A 19,019-nucleotide genomic window follows, 5' to 3' on the forward strand; every position below is an offset into this window, starting at 1 on the left:
TACCCTTGATTATGCAGTTTGAATGGAATAAATTGTTACGTTGCTCATCCACAGAATCATCATCATGAGAAGTATAAAGAGCGACGAATTAGCAAGGAAGGATGCTCTTGTTCCGGGGCACAGATAGGTTGACTCGACCAAAAGTCATCATCATCCATGGAAGGAGACGGAGGGTGTGGTTCTTCAGCCAAATAAAGGATTAATTCCTCACGGGTGGTGAGGGTTGTGTTAGGACAATTTCGGGCAATGTGGCCGAGGCCTTGGCAACGAAAACACTGAGGTTTCTTGGCCCGAATTGGAGCTTGATCATCCTTAGCACTTGATGGAGAGACGGCCGAGGATGGTGCGGCAGCCTTGGCGGGAGTACTCGACGAGTCAGTGGAAGTCGGAGCAGGCGAAGGTTGGTTGGGCGTGGCCGAAGGGGTAGGGGCAGGTAGAGAAGCAGCCCATGGAGATCGTGTGCGAGTGTCCTTTAATTGACGTTCAATTTTTGTAGCCAAAATACATACATCATCAAACGTGACGTATTGTTGTAACTCAAGAAGATTGGCGATGGAGCGATTGAGCCCAACAAGAAAGCGAGCAATTTTTGTTCGTCGGCTTCTTTCATATCACACGCCATATGCAATCTCTCAAATTCCTTGAGGTAGAGCTCGACACTCATGGTAGTTTGACGCAAGGCCGTGAGGCGCACAAATAACTCTTGTCGGTAGGTGCGTGGCACAAACCTCTTGCGCATCTTGGTCTTTAGGGAGGACCAACAATCAAGAGGTGGTTTGTCCTCTTGTGCACGCCTAGTACGGGTAGATTCATACCAAAGGGAGGCATATTTGGTGAGTTTAAGGATAGCATAGGAAAAGCGAGACCCATCACTTAGGTTTCGGTGCTCAAAGTGTCGTTCAATCCGTTGTTCCCACTCCAAATAAGCTTCGGGGTCTAGATCACCATCAAAGGAGGGTAGGTCAGCCAAGCGTAAGTCGTCCTCTCGACGAGGCTGATGGGAAGGTTGGCGAGGAAAAGTATTGTCGCGCCGAAAGTCCTGGAATTGCTTGGCCATGGCAGCCAGCTGAGCGGCGAGGGCGTCGACATTGTCTTGCGTGGCTTGGATGGACGCGTGCGTAGCCTTGAGGGCAGCGTACATCTCGGCTTTGTCTTCGGTATCGGACATGGCTGGCGAGTATGGCGAGGCTGGGCGCAAAGGATGCGCGCTGAGCGAGGGATAGGGCGAGGCTGGGCGAGCTGGCGGGGCGAGGATGTGCGTGGGATTGGTGGAAGAGCAGCCACACCAATTGATGTGAATCTTGATGAAGATTTCACTTAGCTAGGCTCTTTAATGTAGTTTAGTGGGATTGATGATCGAAAGTTTGTATTTTTTTTGTAGTTTTAATTATTTAGTAACAAGATATGATGAACCCAGGTGTATTTCAGCTCACGGTTCAACTAGGGTTTTAGATTCACTTGTAAAACAAGGATTTTGGATTCTCTCCTTAAACTCAAAATAACTCAAACAACTCCAAACTATTATTATGCTCGAAAACTCATATATATAGTACAAGATTTTCCTAAACCTAACTGAATTAGAAAAACAACTAAACTTATTTATCTTTATCTTAAGGATCAAGATAAATAATTATCCTATCTTTAACTAATTACTTCACACGCCTAATCCAACTATAATTAGGATTATTAAAACTCCTACTTTGACTCAAATGATAAGGAATTAGACTCCTAAATATAATAGGATTCCTTTATCATTTTAAACACTTAATTAAAATAAACTGAAATTAAATTCCTAATTTACATAGAATCCTAACAGAACTAGAATTCCATATAATTAGTACTATTTCCATATCAGGAATGAAAGTAGAGAACTTTGGGGAAAGGAGAGGGTAAAGGGAATGATTATTGATTTGTCTTAACAAACAATAAGTAAGGGAATCAAGCTAGTTGATTCTCTTACCCTTTCCAGAAAATCCCAAACCAAACGCCCCCTAATTCCTTTGTCATTGAGTCTTATTAGGAGTCTAAGTTAACTAGGATATGTTTATAATTATCCTAGGCGTGGCTATACTTATCTTAAGGGTGTGAAGCTTGAGTTAAGGTTAGCTAGGAGTCTTATGGTTTATCGTCTTAGTTGTTGTTTATCTTATTAGTGATAGTGTGTGTTAGGACACTAAAGTGTGATAGGATTTGTTATCAGGCGTGTAGTATTTATATTGCACGAAACATATTAATAAAATTCGGTCGTTGTTTGCTTTTGATAAAAGAATGTCAAGTGCTTGTGCATTGATTTTGGTTGTCGTACCAAAAACACATAAATTGTGGTTTGCGTGCATCTCCTAATCGAGGTTAGGTAGAGATCCTCTAGTTCTTGAGGGAACATATAATGCCTATCCCCACAAAGTTTCAATCTTTAACTGTCCTTTATATTGACTTTGTTTTAAAGCTTCCGCAATCACATCAAGATTGGAACTTTATAGGATCGGCGATGCATGAGAGACGAGGACTTCGAAGACGACTTCAATTCGAAGAAGTGATTGGCGATGGTGGTGAGAGAAAGGCCAACGAATAGTGCGAGACACATGGTATGTCTTTCGAGTACAGCAAAATTATATTACATATGCTTTGTTCAATAAAGGGTTCTATCCTCATGATGCTCTCCATTTGAAACTTAAAGATAATTTAGAAGCACACGTACATGATTGGATTTTTTAACTACAATAATACAAACTTTTGCCCGTTCTCTCGTAATAATACAAACTTTTGATTATTTTTAAGTAATACAAACTTTACATCAAAATTCCTCCAATATGTCAAGTTGACTTGTAACCGGTAAAACAGGTAAAAAAAAAAAATTTACAAAATGATCTTTCTTCTTTTTCTCTCCTCCCCCAACCCCCATCCACCTGAACCACCTCAGACCCTCCACCACGGCTCCACCCCACAACCACCATTGAAACCACCCCCTAGAAGCCCCCGAAATACACCAAAACTAGCCACCCCACCCCCAAAATTTCAACTACTTTTCTCTTGATCATATTTTCTTTACCCTCCACAACATCTTCTTGCATCCGAAACGAGGTATTATATCACATCTTAGTAGCCTTAGGGAAAATATTAAGAGTAAATTTTTGAGCAGCACTTATGCTACCCTTAATCTTTATTGCACCCCTCATAAAAGCAATTTGAGGGTTCATTTTCCCAGTTGCAATTTTAAGAAAATATTCATCCATCAATGAAAATGCAGCATATGGCTTTCCTCCTTCATAAGCCCCTAATTTTCACAAAACCAATATCATATTTCGCAAGTTCATAAAATTGGTAGCTGAAATTTAAGAAATTTAGTGCCCAAGAAAACATGAGAATTTGATCACAAAAACCTAACCTTTCTTAACCTCTCTCTTCTTAAGATCAACCGTGTATATCACCTCATTAAACCCAAATTTCTGCCAATCAGGAAGATCCCACATCAATAATAATCCAATTTTCTCCCAATTTAAGGAAAAAAAATTGAAGAATCAAACCCATATATTCAAAGAAAAAAGACGCAATTTTTTTTTTATCTTAGGTGCGATGTGGAGTTGATAAACAAGACCAACTTTCTTGGTGATTTCTTTGCCGGCATCAATAGTGAGATGAGTTTTCATCTGTTCTAACAAAGCATCGAATTTCAGCTGCTGATCAGATTCTAGATTGTCTATGTCAAATTTGTCATGCTTCTAGACAAACAAGGGTGTGTTTCCTTTCTAATAGCATCAAGACTACTGTTGCCTTTCAGTTATTAGATATAGATGTTTTGGGAGCCTATAGAATTCCTACAAATCATGGTTGTAAGTTTTTTCTTACAATAGTTGATGATTATACTCGAATGACATGGGTATTTTTGCTTCACAGTAAATCAGATGTGATTACTATTGTGCCTCAATTTGTAAAATATTCTGAGACACATTTTCAAGCAGTTGTGCAGTTTATTAGAACAGATAATGCACCTGAGTTATATGAAGGTTTCTTGAAGCAATTCTATTTGAACAAAGGGATAGTAAATCAAAAGAGTTGTACTGATACCCCTCAATAGAATGAGGTTGTTGAGAGGAAACATAGACACATATTAAAAGTGTCTAGAGCTTTATTTTTTCGGGCCAAACTCCCTGCTCAATACTGGGGTGAGTATGTATTATGTGCTATTCATCCTCCTAAACAGAATGCCCTTAACTGTCTTGTCTAATGTCAGTCCATATGAAAAGCTTTTTGGTGATGTTCCTAATCTTGATTATTTTTGAGTATTTGGGTGTTTATGTTTTGTTTCCACCCTGAAACAAAACAGGTCTAAATTTCATCCTAGAGTAGTCCAAAATGTCTTTCTTGGCTACCCATTAGGCCAAAAGAGCTACAAGGTCCTTAACTTAGACACTTTTCAAATATCCATTTCCAGGGATGTTGTTTTTAATGAACAACATTTCCCTTTTCATTACATCTCTTCTACATCTCCTTCACCATTACAGTTCTTTTTACCTATAGCTACTGATTACACTCCTCCACTCTTTGACAACATTCCAGATGTCTTTCAATTTTCTTCCTCCCATAATGAGCCAAATTCACAATCATCTTCCTCTCATATCTCTTTCCAACCTCCTTCTCTAATCTCCTCACATCCTACATCTGACTATATGCCCACTCTTGATGATATTCTTGACCTTAGTACCACTTCACCTCTCAGAAGAAGTACTAGACATGTTGCTCCTCCCTCTCATTTGTCTGATTACATATGTAATGTCCCCAGTTCTTCTCCATGGTGTGCTCTCATTGCCTATTCTTCTTTACCTCCCTCTCATACAACTCTTATATCTTCTGTGAAACACCTAATTGAGCCTGTTACTTGTACATAAGCTGCTTATGATCCTAGATGGATAAAAGCTATGAACAAGGAAATCCTTGCTTTGCAACAAAATAACACATGGCTGCTTGTTGATCTTCCCCCTTCTAAAGAACCCATAGGCTCTAAATGGGTCTATAAAATAAAACATAAATCAGATGTATCATTGAAAGATTCAAGGCTAGATTAGTGGCAAAAGGATACAATAAAAAAAGAAGAATAAATTATGATGAAACATTTTCTCCTGTGAACAAGATGACTATTGTGAGGTATTTGATTGCCCTCACTGCTAGCGATAAATGGGATTCGTTTCAATTAGATGTGAATAATGCTTTCTTACATGGGGATTTAAATGAAGAAGTGTATATGCATGTTCTTGAAGGCATGTCTAATCCTCATAATAAGGTTTGCAAGCTTGTCAAATCCTTATATGGTATCAACCAAGCTAGTAGGCAATGGTTTGCCAAGCTTATGAGGAGCTGATACACAAGGGTTACAAACAGTCGAAGAATGATTATTCATTATTTATCAAGCATACTGCAGGTCACATTTGTAATAGCCCAACTTTTTTAGGAGGTTTAATTAGAAGTTGATTATATTTAACTAGCTTTAATTGTGCAATAATGTTGTAAGTTTAAATATATATATTATTGTGAGTTTTATTGAAATTTTATATTTGACTTTAGTAATGAAAAAAACTCATTTTCTTCACTGTTGCTTCGTGGCTTATGGGTGAAATGCCACATTATAACCTTGTTGTCAACTTCTCAAACAAAATCACCCAAAAGAAATAGAGTGGCTCAGTGAAGATGAAACCCTCAAACCCCAAAAACTTACTTTCCTTCTCTCTTATTTCATCTCCTCTGTTTTTTGTCAATTTGTTTCTGCAATATTATCATACATGGAATTCAAATTTGCTCCTTGTTTCTTCATCAAAGTTAGATCTCTATGAGTTATTGAATTTAGGTACAAAAATCGTCCAATTTGGAGTTCGGAGCTATGAGTTATGGCCTTTGCAAATTTGGTCTTGCTGCTACCATTTTCTTTCCAGGTTTTGCGATTGTTGCTGCAGCTTCGTGGTTGCTGCTGCTGTTGTTGTATTGATGTTGGTGTTCCCTTCTACTTCTTCATTTCCATTTCTCTTGTGTGTTAGTGAAGGCATAAAGTTCAAATCTTTATCTTATTTTCTTTAAGTTGATAAGCATAAATTCAGATTTCCATTGTTTAAGAATCATATTATTGAATTCAAATAGTTATTCTGATATTGAGAATAAACATTGAAACTTTATTTTAATCAATTGTTGGAATTTGTTTAGGAGCTGAAAGTCTTAGTAAAGTTTGCTAAATTAGATTTTATAAGTTAAGTTCCTTATAATTTAAATCCAATACATAATTTTATGTCCGAAATCAGTATTGTTATCTTCTAAATAGAAGTAACTAGAGTTAGAGATTAATGTTGTGAATTAGATTAGTTGAAGGATTGTATATAAGGATTGGTAGTGGTTCGGAAGAGTTTAGATGGTATAAGCAAGTCGATTTATATATCTGAATTATAGTAAGGATGAATGTTAATTGTTGTTGTTTTTGTGTGAGGTGATTATTGGAGAATTGATATGGTTATATAAGTTATTCAAGATAAGATGGTGAGCAAGTTATGATTCTTGGAGGTTTGTAAGTAGAAAATTATTTTGTCGCGGTTGAGATAACCTTTATGTTCAGCAAAAATTATTTAAATGTCCTTTTATGCGTTATATTAAATTTTAGAAATCATATATCGTTTATAGTCATGACCATGGTTGTAGATGCATCTTCATGTGTGGATTTGTGAAATATGTCTTTGTTATGCTATTGGAATTGTTCTGATATGGTTATATTTAAGAGATATGATTTGAGTATGATAATGTAAAAAGTATTTCGTATTTGTTTTAGTTGGCTTAGCTTATGAACTGAGATGAAAAGTGGGCAAGGTACAGGTGGAGGAAATGATTTGGATATAAATTCAGTTAAGACCAGAAAAGGTCGAATGTTGTGTTATGTTATATTATGTTAAATTTCTGCATGTACTTGCCAGCGATTTGTGTTAAGTAATTGAGCTATGCCAGCGATATATTTTAATGGATGGATTCTTTTCCGAACAATTACTAAGTTGGTTGAAAATGTTTACGAACCAACACCGTTTTGACGAGCTGAAGTAAAGTTACTGAGTTTTTCGCTCGTTTTAGTTTGTTTTTGTTTTGTATTTTCCTCTGTAATTTGCAGGTGTATGTCGGAGGCTGGATCAAAAAGGAAGAGTTTGGTTATAGAATTATAATTAAATTTTTTATTCATGGTTGTATTTTAGTAGTATATATCCTTATTTCAAAATATAATATTGTATTGTTTTGGGATTCGAGTAAAATATTCTAAAATCAGGTATTGGTTTTGAGGATGATGTGTTGTGGGCCCTGACCCACAGGTCCAGGATCGTTTTATAGATTATATTTCCGCTACAAGTGAATGTAAATTCGAGGTTATTAAGTGTTAATTTAGATTTATAAATGTTAAAATGTAATTAGCTAGAAGCTCGGAAGTGCGGGCTGTTACAACACTACCATCCTAGCAGTGTATGTGGATGATATAATCATCACTAGTTATGATTTGAATGTTATCAAAGACATTAAAGTTCACTTGGATAATGTCTTCAACATTAAAGACTTGGGTAAGCTAAGTCTCTCTTGGGAATTGAAATAAAGTATTTGGATTCTTAGGTATGTCTCACTCAGCAAAGGACTTATTGCTACCGCTGGAATAAGTAATATAAAAGATCCTAGTCACTATAGATCCTAGTCACTATAGATCCTAGTCACTATAGATGCTTAATTTGAAATTGTTGCTACTCCTCTACCCATTAATTTAAAATTGTCAGCAGAAGAAGGTGTTCTATATAAAGATCCTAGTCACTATAGATGCTTAGTTGGGAAATTAAATTTCCTAACACATACCAGGTCTGACTTGGCATATACTATGCAACATCTAAGTCAGTTTCTTCAAGCTCCAAGGATTCCACACTATAAAGCTTTAATGCATACTCTTAGATATGTTGCTTCTACCATGGGTCAAGGCATCTTGTTGAATGGCTCTGATCAATTAACATTACAAGCTTATTTAGATTCAGACTGGGGAGCTTGTGTGGATTCTAGAAGATCCATATCAGGTTATGTGTTGCTTTTTGGTAAGTCACCAGTAAGTTGGAAGTCAAAGAAGCAAGGAATTGTCTCTAAGAGCTCCTTTGAAGCAGAATATAGGGCCATATTTGTAGCTGCTAGTGTAGTTATTTCGTTAGTGAGATTGCTTGAAGAGCTAGGTGTGTCAAAACTTAAACTAGTCATTCTTCATTGTGATAATCAAAGCTCTATACACATAGCTAAAAATCATGTGCATCATGAACATACAAAGCACATAGAGATTGATGTGCATTTTACAAGAGACAAGGTGCTGGAAGGACTTCTATAGATGACATACTTGTCTACATCTTCTCAGTTAGCAAATGTATTCACCAAGATCTTGCCTTCTCAATAGTTCGCTTACCTACTTTCGAACCTGGCATGATAGACACCCTGCCTAGTTTGAGGGGGGGGGGGTGTCATATATAGCATCACAGATTATGAAGAGCTTGAGCCACCAGATGCAGCTGCAACTGCAGATATAACAAACTTGTCCATCTCAGCTTTGTTAGTTAAAAGTTAGTTAGCATTTTGTTAGCTTCTTTTTCTTTCTGTTATCTTCTCTGTATGAATACAAACAATGTATCTTAGGTTAGATTCATTCGGAAAAAATGGTAGCTCAAGTTGTAATTCTCTCTAAGTGATTTCCTTCAATGAAAACATTAATTCAATATCCTTATCTCAATATTTGAGAGAAGAAAAGGATTAGTTTCACATATGTTCTCTATTGATTGAGTTGAATTCTTGATCAACAAGTTTCTAATATTGTAACAACTTGTGGTGAAGATGAAGTTGTTTGTAATTTTATTTTGAATCTCAAATACTTTGGCAGTGGGATCCAACTAGGTACTGGTGGACGGGCTTTAATTGCATTTTTCAGATGTGACTATGTGAGTAGTGTGGAATCTTGTATTTTGAAAAAATTATTTGAGCAATTATGAGGCTCGTTCCGTCTTTAGTATTATCGTTGTCATTAATTTTAATTGCCATTTTGCATTCTTGTTTGGTGTGTGTGGCCTTGTATTCTTTGGCCTTATATTTTTTTGTATACATTGAATTAATGTTTTATGATTAGAATTTAGGATATATATTAGGTTTTAATCAATTAGAGAGGCTCAACAAGTGGGTGATAATGAATTCTTAGTCATACAATGTATGAAAATTCCACACCATCTTTGAATTTGTTGTATATGTTGTTTTGTAATTATTGCTATAATATGATGAATGGAATTGCTAATTTGTGCAAATAATTATAGAGGACAAGCTCCAAATCGAAAAGGTAACGTTATGCTATTTATTCCTCCGAACAAACTAACGACACACAATGATCAGATGCAACATTAGTTGATCTTGATGCATAACGCAAAAACTTGTCCCCAGATAATAAGTTAAAGGAGGGACGGGGATGTGTGATTATGAAAACAAAGAGACATGGTGAGTATTGGGTGCATTTCATTGATTGCTTTGAGTATAACTTATTGCCTTGTGAGTGTAAGTATCGTGACAAAACTTTTGCTTGTGATACTAATGTGAATGGTTCAAAATGAAGCAAAGATCAAGCATGACGGTGAGGGACATCACAGTTAGGAACCATGTTGCCCTTTGTTGTCCTCTACTAAATAACGATTCATGTCAAGTTTGATGCAAAAGAATAACCAAATAATGTTTTCATGTAACCTATAAAAATAATTAGTCTAGGTCGGTTCAGGAAACACATAAAACCAAATGAAGAAAACATTAATTCCAAACTAAAAAGAAATTACAAGATCTGAAATTAAATATACAAAATTGAAATTAGAAAGCCTTAAATGAGAAATCAGCCATGAGGCGAAAGCATAACAGAAATAGCCTAATTATGCAATGAAGAAAATAAAGAAAACAAACTGACTGGTTCTTATCATGAACGCATCAGATTGTGTGGTTTATGGAAAAAAAAGGTACAACAACAACGAAACGATATAACAACTACAACCAAAGTGAAAAGGAAAAATGAATATTGGCAACGTAATTAAATTGAAAACGAAATATTAAATAACTAAATTATACTAATCTATACATACATAATCTATACATACATAAAAAAATAAATCTGATAATCGAAAATTGTTGAGCAAAACTATAAACTATACTAAATTATAATTAAATAATTAAAAATGTTGAACAATATAAACTAAAACTGAAAAATCGAAAAATATAAATAAATCAAACAAAATAAAAAATCTAAACCTTAAATTACATGTGAAATTACATTCATCATCTTCGTTCTTCATCTTCGTTTCGCCTCTTTGTCTTCGTTTCGTCTCTTCGTCTTCGTCTGTGCATTCTCGTCTATTCGTTTTGATGCGGTGGCGATGGTGGTTCGTGAAGCGATGGTAAAATGAAAATTGGCAACGTAATTAAATTGAAAATGAAATATTAAATAACTAAATTATACTAATCTATACATACATAAAAAAAAAATCTGATAATCGAAAAATGTTGAGCAAAACTATAAAGTATACTAAATTATAATTAAATAATTAAAAATGTTGAACAATATAAATTAAAACAAAAAAATTTAAACAAATCAAACAAAATAAAAAATCTAAACCTTAAATTACATGCGAAATTACGTTCATCATCTTCGTTCTTCATCTTCGTTTCGTCTCTTCGTCTTTGTCTGTGCGTTTTCGTCTATTCGTTTTGATGCGGTGGCGATGGTGGTGAAGCGACGAAGAGGCAACAAAGATGTGGTTCGTGAAGCGATGGTGGTGAAGCGACTAAGATACGACGAAGATGTGGTTCGTGGTGGGCGCAAATGATGGTGGACACAAATGGTGGTGGTGGTTCGTTGTGGAAGGAGAAGGGAGCAGGGAGGAAAGAGAAAAAGGGCGCCGTTTAGTAGGGAGAGAGGAGAGAGAATTTGAAATGTTTAGGGTTAGGTTATAAGGGAGGGGGGCTGTGCTTGGGTTATAAGGGAGGGACGCGGGTTAGGGAGAAATGGGCCACAAGATAATTGGGCTCGATCTGGGACGCGAGTTTAGGGTTTAATAAGGGTAAAATCTGATGCGGTCTTCAAATCGCATCAGATTAACGAAAGTCGCAGCGGATTTTTTAATCTGATCAGTTTTACCTGGACCACATCAGATTTTTTGCCAAATTTTCCCTCCCATTTTTTGGGTTCTTTTCGGATGCGGTTTAACAAAAACTGCATCTGTTACTAAGTGACATATAAGGTTTTTTTCCACTAGTGAGACCTATTTCCTATTTTAGTGAGATGGTTGATGGTGCCAAGTTGAATTATTCCAACTATGATCGAGAATTCTATGCTATGATGCGTGCTTTGGACCATTGGTCACACTATTTTCAGGCCTAAACCATTCATTTTTCATTCAGATCATGAGACTCTCAAACACATTCATGGAAAACAAAAACTCAATCATAGGCATGCCAAGTAGGTTGAATTACTTGAATTTTTTACTTTATCGTCCAAGTACAAGGAAGGTAAAAGAAACATTGTGGCAAGTGCACTCTCTAGGAGATCTTACTTGTTAGCTATGGTGGAGATGCAAGGGTGATGGGGTTCGAACACTTGAAGGAACTCTACAAAGAAGATGATGATGAGTATGGTTCGATTTTTAAGGCTCCTAATGTAGCACCACGACAATGCTATATTTTCTAAATACCTTTTTAATATAAACCTTAGAGAATTATCAAAGCATTATCTCCTGTAAAATAACGTATCGGCTTATTCAGAATTTTGCAGCGGAAATAATAATAAATAACTTTGAAAATAAAACTTAGTCAACCAAAATTCAACTCCAAAAGCCAAACCAAAGACAAACCAACACAAAAGTCAAAACTTAACTATAATATATTAAAGTCAACACAAGCTCTTCATGACTTCCAGAACCATGATGCATCATCTTCAAACCAGAAATGGACGATGCTCTATTGATCCCGAGAGGCTGCTCAACATACACACACGAAGCACGTAAACAACATAACTGAGTATTTCATAGTACATTAATATAAAACCTAACATAATATTAATAAACATTAAGCAGGGATAATAATTACGGTTATTTATCCAAATACCCTCGACAGATCACGAAACTCAGAATATAATCTCAATGTTTCAAATATTCACCATATACCCATGAGTTTTTAAACTATGCACCATATCCTTTTTCTGACGGACGTTAAGTCGTCATTAGCTTTATTTACGATATTGTAATTGAGTTGTTTTAGCTTTAGTAATTCTGAAAATACTTAGTAAATTCGTTGCATTAGAAGGTTTTGTTGTCATGGCTTGTATTTTAGGAAAGTTTCTTTATCTTTGAGTTTAAAGTGGCCTGCAAGGTATCTCCCTTGTAGTTGTGTGGTTCTAGTTGGTTTTAAGGAAAGTTTTTCACATCTTTCCTTAAGTTAAGTGTTTCCTTAAGTTCTAGCTAGATTCTACTTAATTTAGGGGAAACTTTCTCTATGCTAGCCGTGACATGTTGTGTGCTTGGGGAGCAAGGCTGTCTTACTTCTTTTATTTGCTAAGTAAGAAAATATTATAACACCAAGAAAACTTTACAACCTAAAAAATCTGAAAAATTGGAAAACCAATTAGGTTGGACCCCTCCCCCCAAGAGCTAGCAAATTTCAACACCACACTATATACAAATTAACAGACCAATTAGTCTAACCAATTGTTATCTCTACGTGTAATCTTGCTTGGTTCACACCTTGCAAGCATATAATCATCATCTTTTGTAATCTTTTAATCAAAATTGTAGGAAGCCAAACTATATTCTTCCACCAAGCTTCATTCCTATCCCACCATATATTGTAAACCAAACCACTCAGACAAGCTGTGATCACATTCTTAGGGATAGCCTCCACACGCCATTTAGCATAGTTACATTAAAATAAAATACGAATTTGTGACTCATAACCATTTGCACACAATAAGCAGCTACTAGTCTGAGTTAGCCCAATTTGCATTAGTCTGTGTGTTGTTCGAAGTCTGCCATGCATTACTAACCACATAATAATCCTATGTTAGAGAATAGAGAGACTATTCCAAACATACCTATCCCAATGAACTTTCTCTAACTCAGCAATCATCCCAGATTATACATATTTTTCACATTGAGCTGAGCCATGCCATGTAAATCATCCTTGGAAACAAAATTCTTGATGTCTTCTTAAACCTTACATAATTGCTTCCAACACCAACTACTATCATTAGGGGGGATATAATCCCACCAATCATCCTCCTTTATATACACAGAGTGCGCCCAACGAATCCAAAGACTATCCTGTTTTGTTTCTAAAGCCACACATACTTAGCTAAGTCAGCTTTGTTCCACACTTGAATTCTTCTAACTCCATTCCCCCAGCTTGCTTAGGATTTCAAATAGTGTCCCAATCTACATTCCTAGCTTTCTTACGATAATAGCATCCACTCCACCAGAAAGCACGACAAACGTTTTCATCCTCCTTCAGAACTAATTTAGGAATAATGAACACTTGAGCCTAATAAATGTGACGACTTAAAAGCATAGAGTTGATGAGTTGCAATCTAGCATCATAGGATAAGTTCCTATTGCTTCGAATCTTAACTCTCATGCACATTCTTTCCACAATACTCTCACAGGCTGTTACATGAAGGTAGGGGTGAAAGCTATTCGGATAAAATCCAACATTGAATCCAATCCAGATTAGTAATTCGAATCAGATTCGGATTGCAATTTCTTTGAAAAAATTGTACTTCCGGATCGAATTGGATTGAGGGTAATTGGATTCGAAAATCCTATACAATCGAATAGTAATATGCCTTGTATTATGTATTTGGAGTAGCCTTAAATGCTTAACTAGTTTTTTTTTTAAAAGGCTTAGTCCATAGCCTAGTTGGTATAGCACTTCAACCCTTCCCCTAAAACTCTAACACCACTTAATTCCTCATTTACTATATATACTAGGTTGCTGTTGTGCTTAAATTTATTTTATCGAAAAACTAAAGTTTTAAAAAATCAAATTTTCGGATCAAATCCAATCTACAGTACGAATATTCGGATTGAATTGGATCGGATTCAAACTCTAATTGGTTTGGATTTGGATTGGAAAATTAGAGTTCAAATTTTGTTCGGATCGGATTGGATTAGGCCATATTCCAAACCATACACCGAATTTTAACCCTTAATTACAGGAATCTTCCTAGCACACACTAAAACACCCAGATATTTAAACAGGTAACTTGTTATGTTTGAAAACAGTTGCATCTTCAATTCTTTGAATAATTGCATCCTCAACACTAACAGTATAAAAGTCATATTTTTCCTCATTAATCTGCAACCCTAAGATCTCAGAGAAGAGTTTAAAACCTTGGAGCATCACATTAACAACTTAGTAATTCCCTTTACAATACAAAATCACATCATCTGCAAAAGCCTTGTGATTCAATTTTGGCTTTTTGCATCTAAGATGGAAATCAAAATAATGACTATTCATCACTTTCCTCATCAAACAAGAAAGGTATTTCATATAGATAACAAATAAAAGAGGGGAGATAAGATCTCCCTGTATCAACCCTCTTTTAGACTCAAAAAAGCCATTCATGGACCCATTAACCATGATAGTGAACATTGAAGTAGTGACACAGGTCATAATCCAATTGATGAAAGAAATAGGAAGTTTTAGAGCAGTCATCATCTCTCTCAAAAACTCCCATTCCATCGTGTCATAAGCCTTTCACATATCCAATTTCATGACGCAACTAGGCTTAACATTCTTTCTGTTGTAATGCTTGACAAGATCCTAGCAAACCATGATGTTATCAACGATAAATCTATTCTGAACAAAGTCCCCTTGATTATGATAAATGATGTCAGGGAGAATTTGTCTCAATCTATCACAAATGACTTTCGAGATGCATTTGTAAATAGTGTTAGATCACGCACTAGGTCTGAACTCAGTGATAGAGCTTGGACAAGCAGTTTTGATCAGAGTCAGAGTAATAGTATTAATTTCCTTCAATAACCTCCCTAGATTAAGAAAGTCTAAATAGTTGCAGTAACATCACCCCCATGTCCCAATTATCCATAAAAAAGTAAGACCCAAAGCCATCAGGACTAGGAGATTCTCTCCTGGAATGGAAAAAGTTGTTACCTTCACTTCCTCTACTATCACTAGTAGAATAATTGCTTATTGTTGCAGTGCTATTGCATCGGTTTTACCCATACGCAACAATTAACCACGTGAAAAGAAAAGGTAAAATATAAGATAGACTTATTGTTGCAGTTTCGATCGGAAATCGCAGCAATAGATTTCAACGAGAAAATTTCAAACTTAAGTTGACTTTTTGATCATCTCTATTGATGCGGTTCCCAGCCAAAACCGTAATAATAGATTAAAATGTTAATTTTTAATTAATATTTGAACCTATTGTTGTGATTCCTACAAAAATCCGCAACAATAAACTGTTCTGAATAAAATCAAATACGAGGCCCAGTTAGGGTTTTGTTCCTCTCTCTCCGTTTAACAACTTAGTCATTTTTTTCCTATATCCTCTTTCTGTCCTCACTCTCCTTTTCCATCTCGTCTCTATCCTCTATATCCTCTCTCTCTCCTTTAACTCCTCACCGATAATACCAACGTCGATGTTAATCTAGTATAAACAGATCGACTACAAGAGGGGGGTGAATTGTAGTTGGGGAAATTTTCAAACTTTTTGCGGATAAACTAATTTTAAAGCTAATAAAGAAAATGACAATAAGAAAGAACACACGAAGATCCTTTTAACAAGATTCTCTACCTCAATTCTTTAGGAAGAAACCTTGCTCTTTTGTTTATAATGGTTCTTACAACTTATTATAAATTAATCCTCACTTAGTTTCTCTAGGAACCAGTTCCCAGTCACCTTGTTCCTCCTGAACACGTGACTATCCTTACTTGACTTCACTAGAATTATTCTCTTTTCTCTTTCTCACTCTTGAATACAAGATTTTTATTCTTTCAACCCACACTCGAAAAGTATTACAACAATAATTGCTTGAAGAGTAATGAACCGAAATAAACTTCCGTATAAAATAATACAAATAAATCTGGAAAGTTGTACATATTTTGTGGTTCGTTATCGCGCCATATATAGGAGATCTTCAGCAGCTCCTAGATTTTCTCCATTACATAGACGTGGGTGTTAGAACTCACCCGTGATTTATCTGTTGATGCCCCATTATCCACGCTAATTTTTCTCCACTAAATCCACGATCATCCAGCCAATTTTCCATAGTTTCAACAGTTGGTTAGTTGTGCGCTATCTTCTTCGATAGTTAGTTGCACCTCCAACATTCTAGAAACTGACTCCCTAGAATCTCGGAGCAGCAACGTGGCTTTAGTATTCTTCGCAACAGAATTCAGCGAGTTAGGATTTGTTACGCTCAACTTCAGCCATGCAATCTATAGTGAAGCAACAAAATTGTTTTAATCAAGTCAATCTTTGCACGGTCTTCCAATTTCAAGTCTAACTTTTGATTATTCCTAGTTATAAAGTCAACTTTGTAGCACCATTAACTTTAATTAGGATAAATGACCGGTAACCTGATAAATTGGTAAATAAAAAAGTTTACCAATTAACCCACCCAAAAACTAAAAACCCACCCATTAAACCACCCAAAACTGAAAACCCACCCATTAACCCACCCAAAAACTCAAAACCACCCATTAACCCACAACAACACCATCCCCACCCCACCCACAACAATAACAGCCCAACCACCCCCTCCCCTTCCCCCTTCTAATCCCACGCCACCTCCTCCCCTGCCGGAAATTCGCTCCCCCTCCCCTTCCCCCTTCGAATCCCACGCCTCCCCCTCCCCTGCCGGAAAATCTCTCCCCTCCCCTTTCCCCTTCGAACCCCACGCCTCCCCCTCCTCGTCGGAAAATCACTTCCACTCCCCCACCCCTTCGACCGCGCCTCCCCCTCCTCACCCCTTCGAATCGAATCCCGCGCCTCCCCCTCTCCCACCCTCGTTTCTGCCCAGAAAGAAACGGAGGAGGCGGCTGATCTGAAGGACTACGACTGCGGGGTTCCGGCGAGAGTGAGGGAGGAGGACGGAGACGAGTGCGCCGAGGAGAGTGAGGGAGGCGGAGGCGCGGGGGGGGGGCTGTGTGGGGAGTTGGAAGGGTGTTGGTGGGAGGTGGAGGAGGGGTCGGGTGGGGTGCGTGGGGAGGAGGAAGCTGCTGGTGGGTGAGGTGGGTGGAGGGGTGGGGGTGGGGGTGGGGGTGCTGCTGGTGTAAAGGAAGCAGGGGCATGGGAGGGGAGGAGTAACGGGGGACGTTGTTGGTGGGGGTGCAGGGGCAGGGGAGGGGAGGGGTGGTCTAAGGAAGAGGGAAGAGAAAGATGTCAGGAGGAGGGGATTAGTGAGAAAATAAAACAAAAATTATAGCAAACCAATCATTTGACAACACGTGGCACATGTAACCTACTAAATAGGTCACAAAGAGGTTAAAACTCAATAGAAGAAAATAGCCCTACAAGCCTAACTTGGCTATGAATAATCAAAAGTTAGACTTGAAATTGGAAGACCACGCAAAGGTTGACTTATTTAATATAATTTTTCCTATTTTTTTTATTCAAAAAAATAATTCATGTAATTAGGTTAGCACTTTTATAACACTCAATATTTCGAGTAAAGTAAATAATTTATTTCATAACTTGACTAGGTTAAACTCATAACCATTTCTCCACAACTTATAATTAAATAAATTATACTCAAGATAATGAAAACATAATTTACACAATTAATTTCCTAGACTCAATTTATTTTCTTAGACTCAATAATATTATGTGTCATCATTAAAACCGTGAATACAACAATATTCCCTCTTTTTGATGATGGCAAATAATTGGCAAAAATTAAGCAAAGAAAAAGAAAGAAATAAGAACTTATGAAATTAATTATGTGAAAATATCTAAGACACTCTAAAACTATTTAAGATCTCTAATACACCAAACTGTGACTAGGAATAGAGACAAATATCATCAAGAAAAGCAGTATAGACTAAGGAAAAGTTCAGAATTTTTTTCAATTGCCAATACATCATCCCCCTTTTGTCATCATCAAAACTAAGTAGTGAAACCTGCAACACTAGTAGAGTCAACAGTCTTAAAATTAAGGCAAGTAGCTCTAACATACTATCTCAAAATATTAGCCATCCACACATTCCAAGAATAACAAGCACGAGAACAAGCACAACAAAGCAGTAGAATATCAAGAGCAGAGTTCAAAGATCAAAAGAGAAGAAGATTGCAATAGAGAAAAGAAAGATGATTAAATGGTTAAGAAAATTTGTGTGATTTCCACAAGGAAATGTCAAAATAAAGTAAGATGCAATTGTTCGATAAATATAAAAGCCCAAAATCAAAATATATAAAGTCTGAAGTAGAAGGGACTGGGATCAGGGAAGTTCATGAATGGGAAAGGAGGCAACAATAGTATCTATCTTGATACAGATGTTGGATGCACCCTTGTTCATAGCATGAAGAAGCTGATCATGATGAACATCTTGATGTGCAATTCGAGCCTCCAAAGCTTGCACCCTAGTTCCCAGTAGAGCAATTGAAGCCTGAATCTCCTTGAGTAACCCATGTAGACCAGCAGTAGACAGAAGAGTAAAATCTACAGCTTGAGTAGTTGTTCTTGAAGGAACTTGATCCTCCTCCAGATCAATCATGATCCAACTGATTGGGTTCCTCCTACGTTCAGCCAGTCTCTAACTCTTCTTGACAGATTGCTTGACCCAAGATCCTACTTCCTCTTCTCTTTTCCTCTTGCTAGCAGGCTCATAATCCTTCTCCACCTTAACCTTAACCTCTTCAACCTCAAAGCCCAACACACCCCCATGAACTCTTAAGCTTAGGAGGGAGAGGGTGTCTTTGGTTAAAGAATTTTCCAATTCCAAGGAAAAAAAGA

The 19,019-nt window shown here is 36.7% G+C and overlaps 1 protein-coding gene across 1 annotated transcript; it reads right to left on the bottom strand.

Annotated features, from left to right (window-relative positions):
* Positions 1-3,089: 3,089 nt before the first annotated feature.
* LOC104907947 (sterol carrier protein 2) lies at positions 3,090-18,780 on the bottom strand. Its single transcript, XM_010696975.2, has 4 exons — positions 18,558-18,780; positions 3,566-3,697; positions 3,386-3,448; positions 3,090-3,274 (listed from the first exon to the last, which is right to left on the bottom strand). The coding sequence occupies exons 1-4, from the start codon at positions 18,778-18,780 to the stop codon at positions 3,090-3,092; spliced, it is 603 nt and encodes a 200-aa protein (XP_010695277.2).
* Positions 18,781-19,019: the final 239 nt, after the last annotated feature.

Source organism: Beta vulgaris, chromosome 7, assembly GCF_026745355.1.
Source record: "Beta vulgaris subsp. vulgaris cultivar EL10 chromosome 7, EL10.2, whole genome shotgun sequence".
Lineage (NCBI taxonomy): Eukaryota > Viridiplantae > Streptophyta > Magnoliopsida > Caryophyllales > Amaranthaceae > Beta > Beta vulgaris.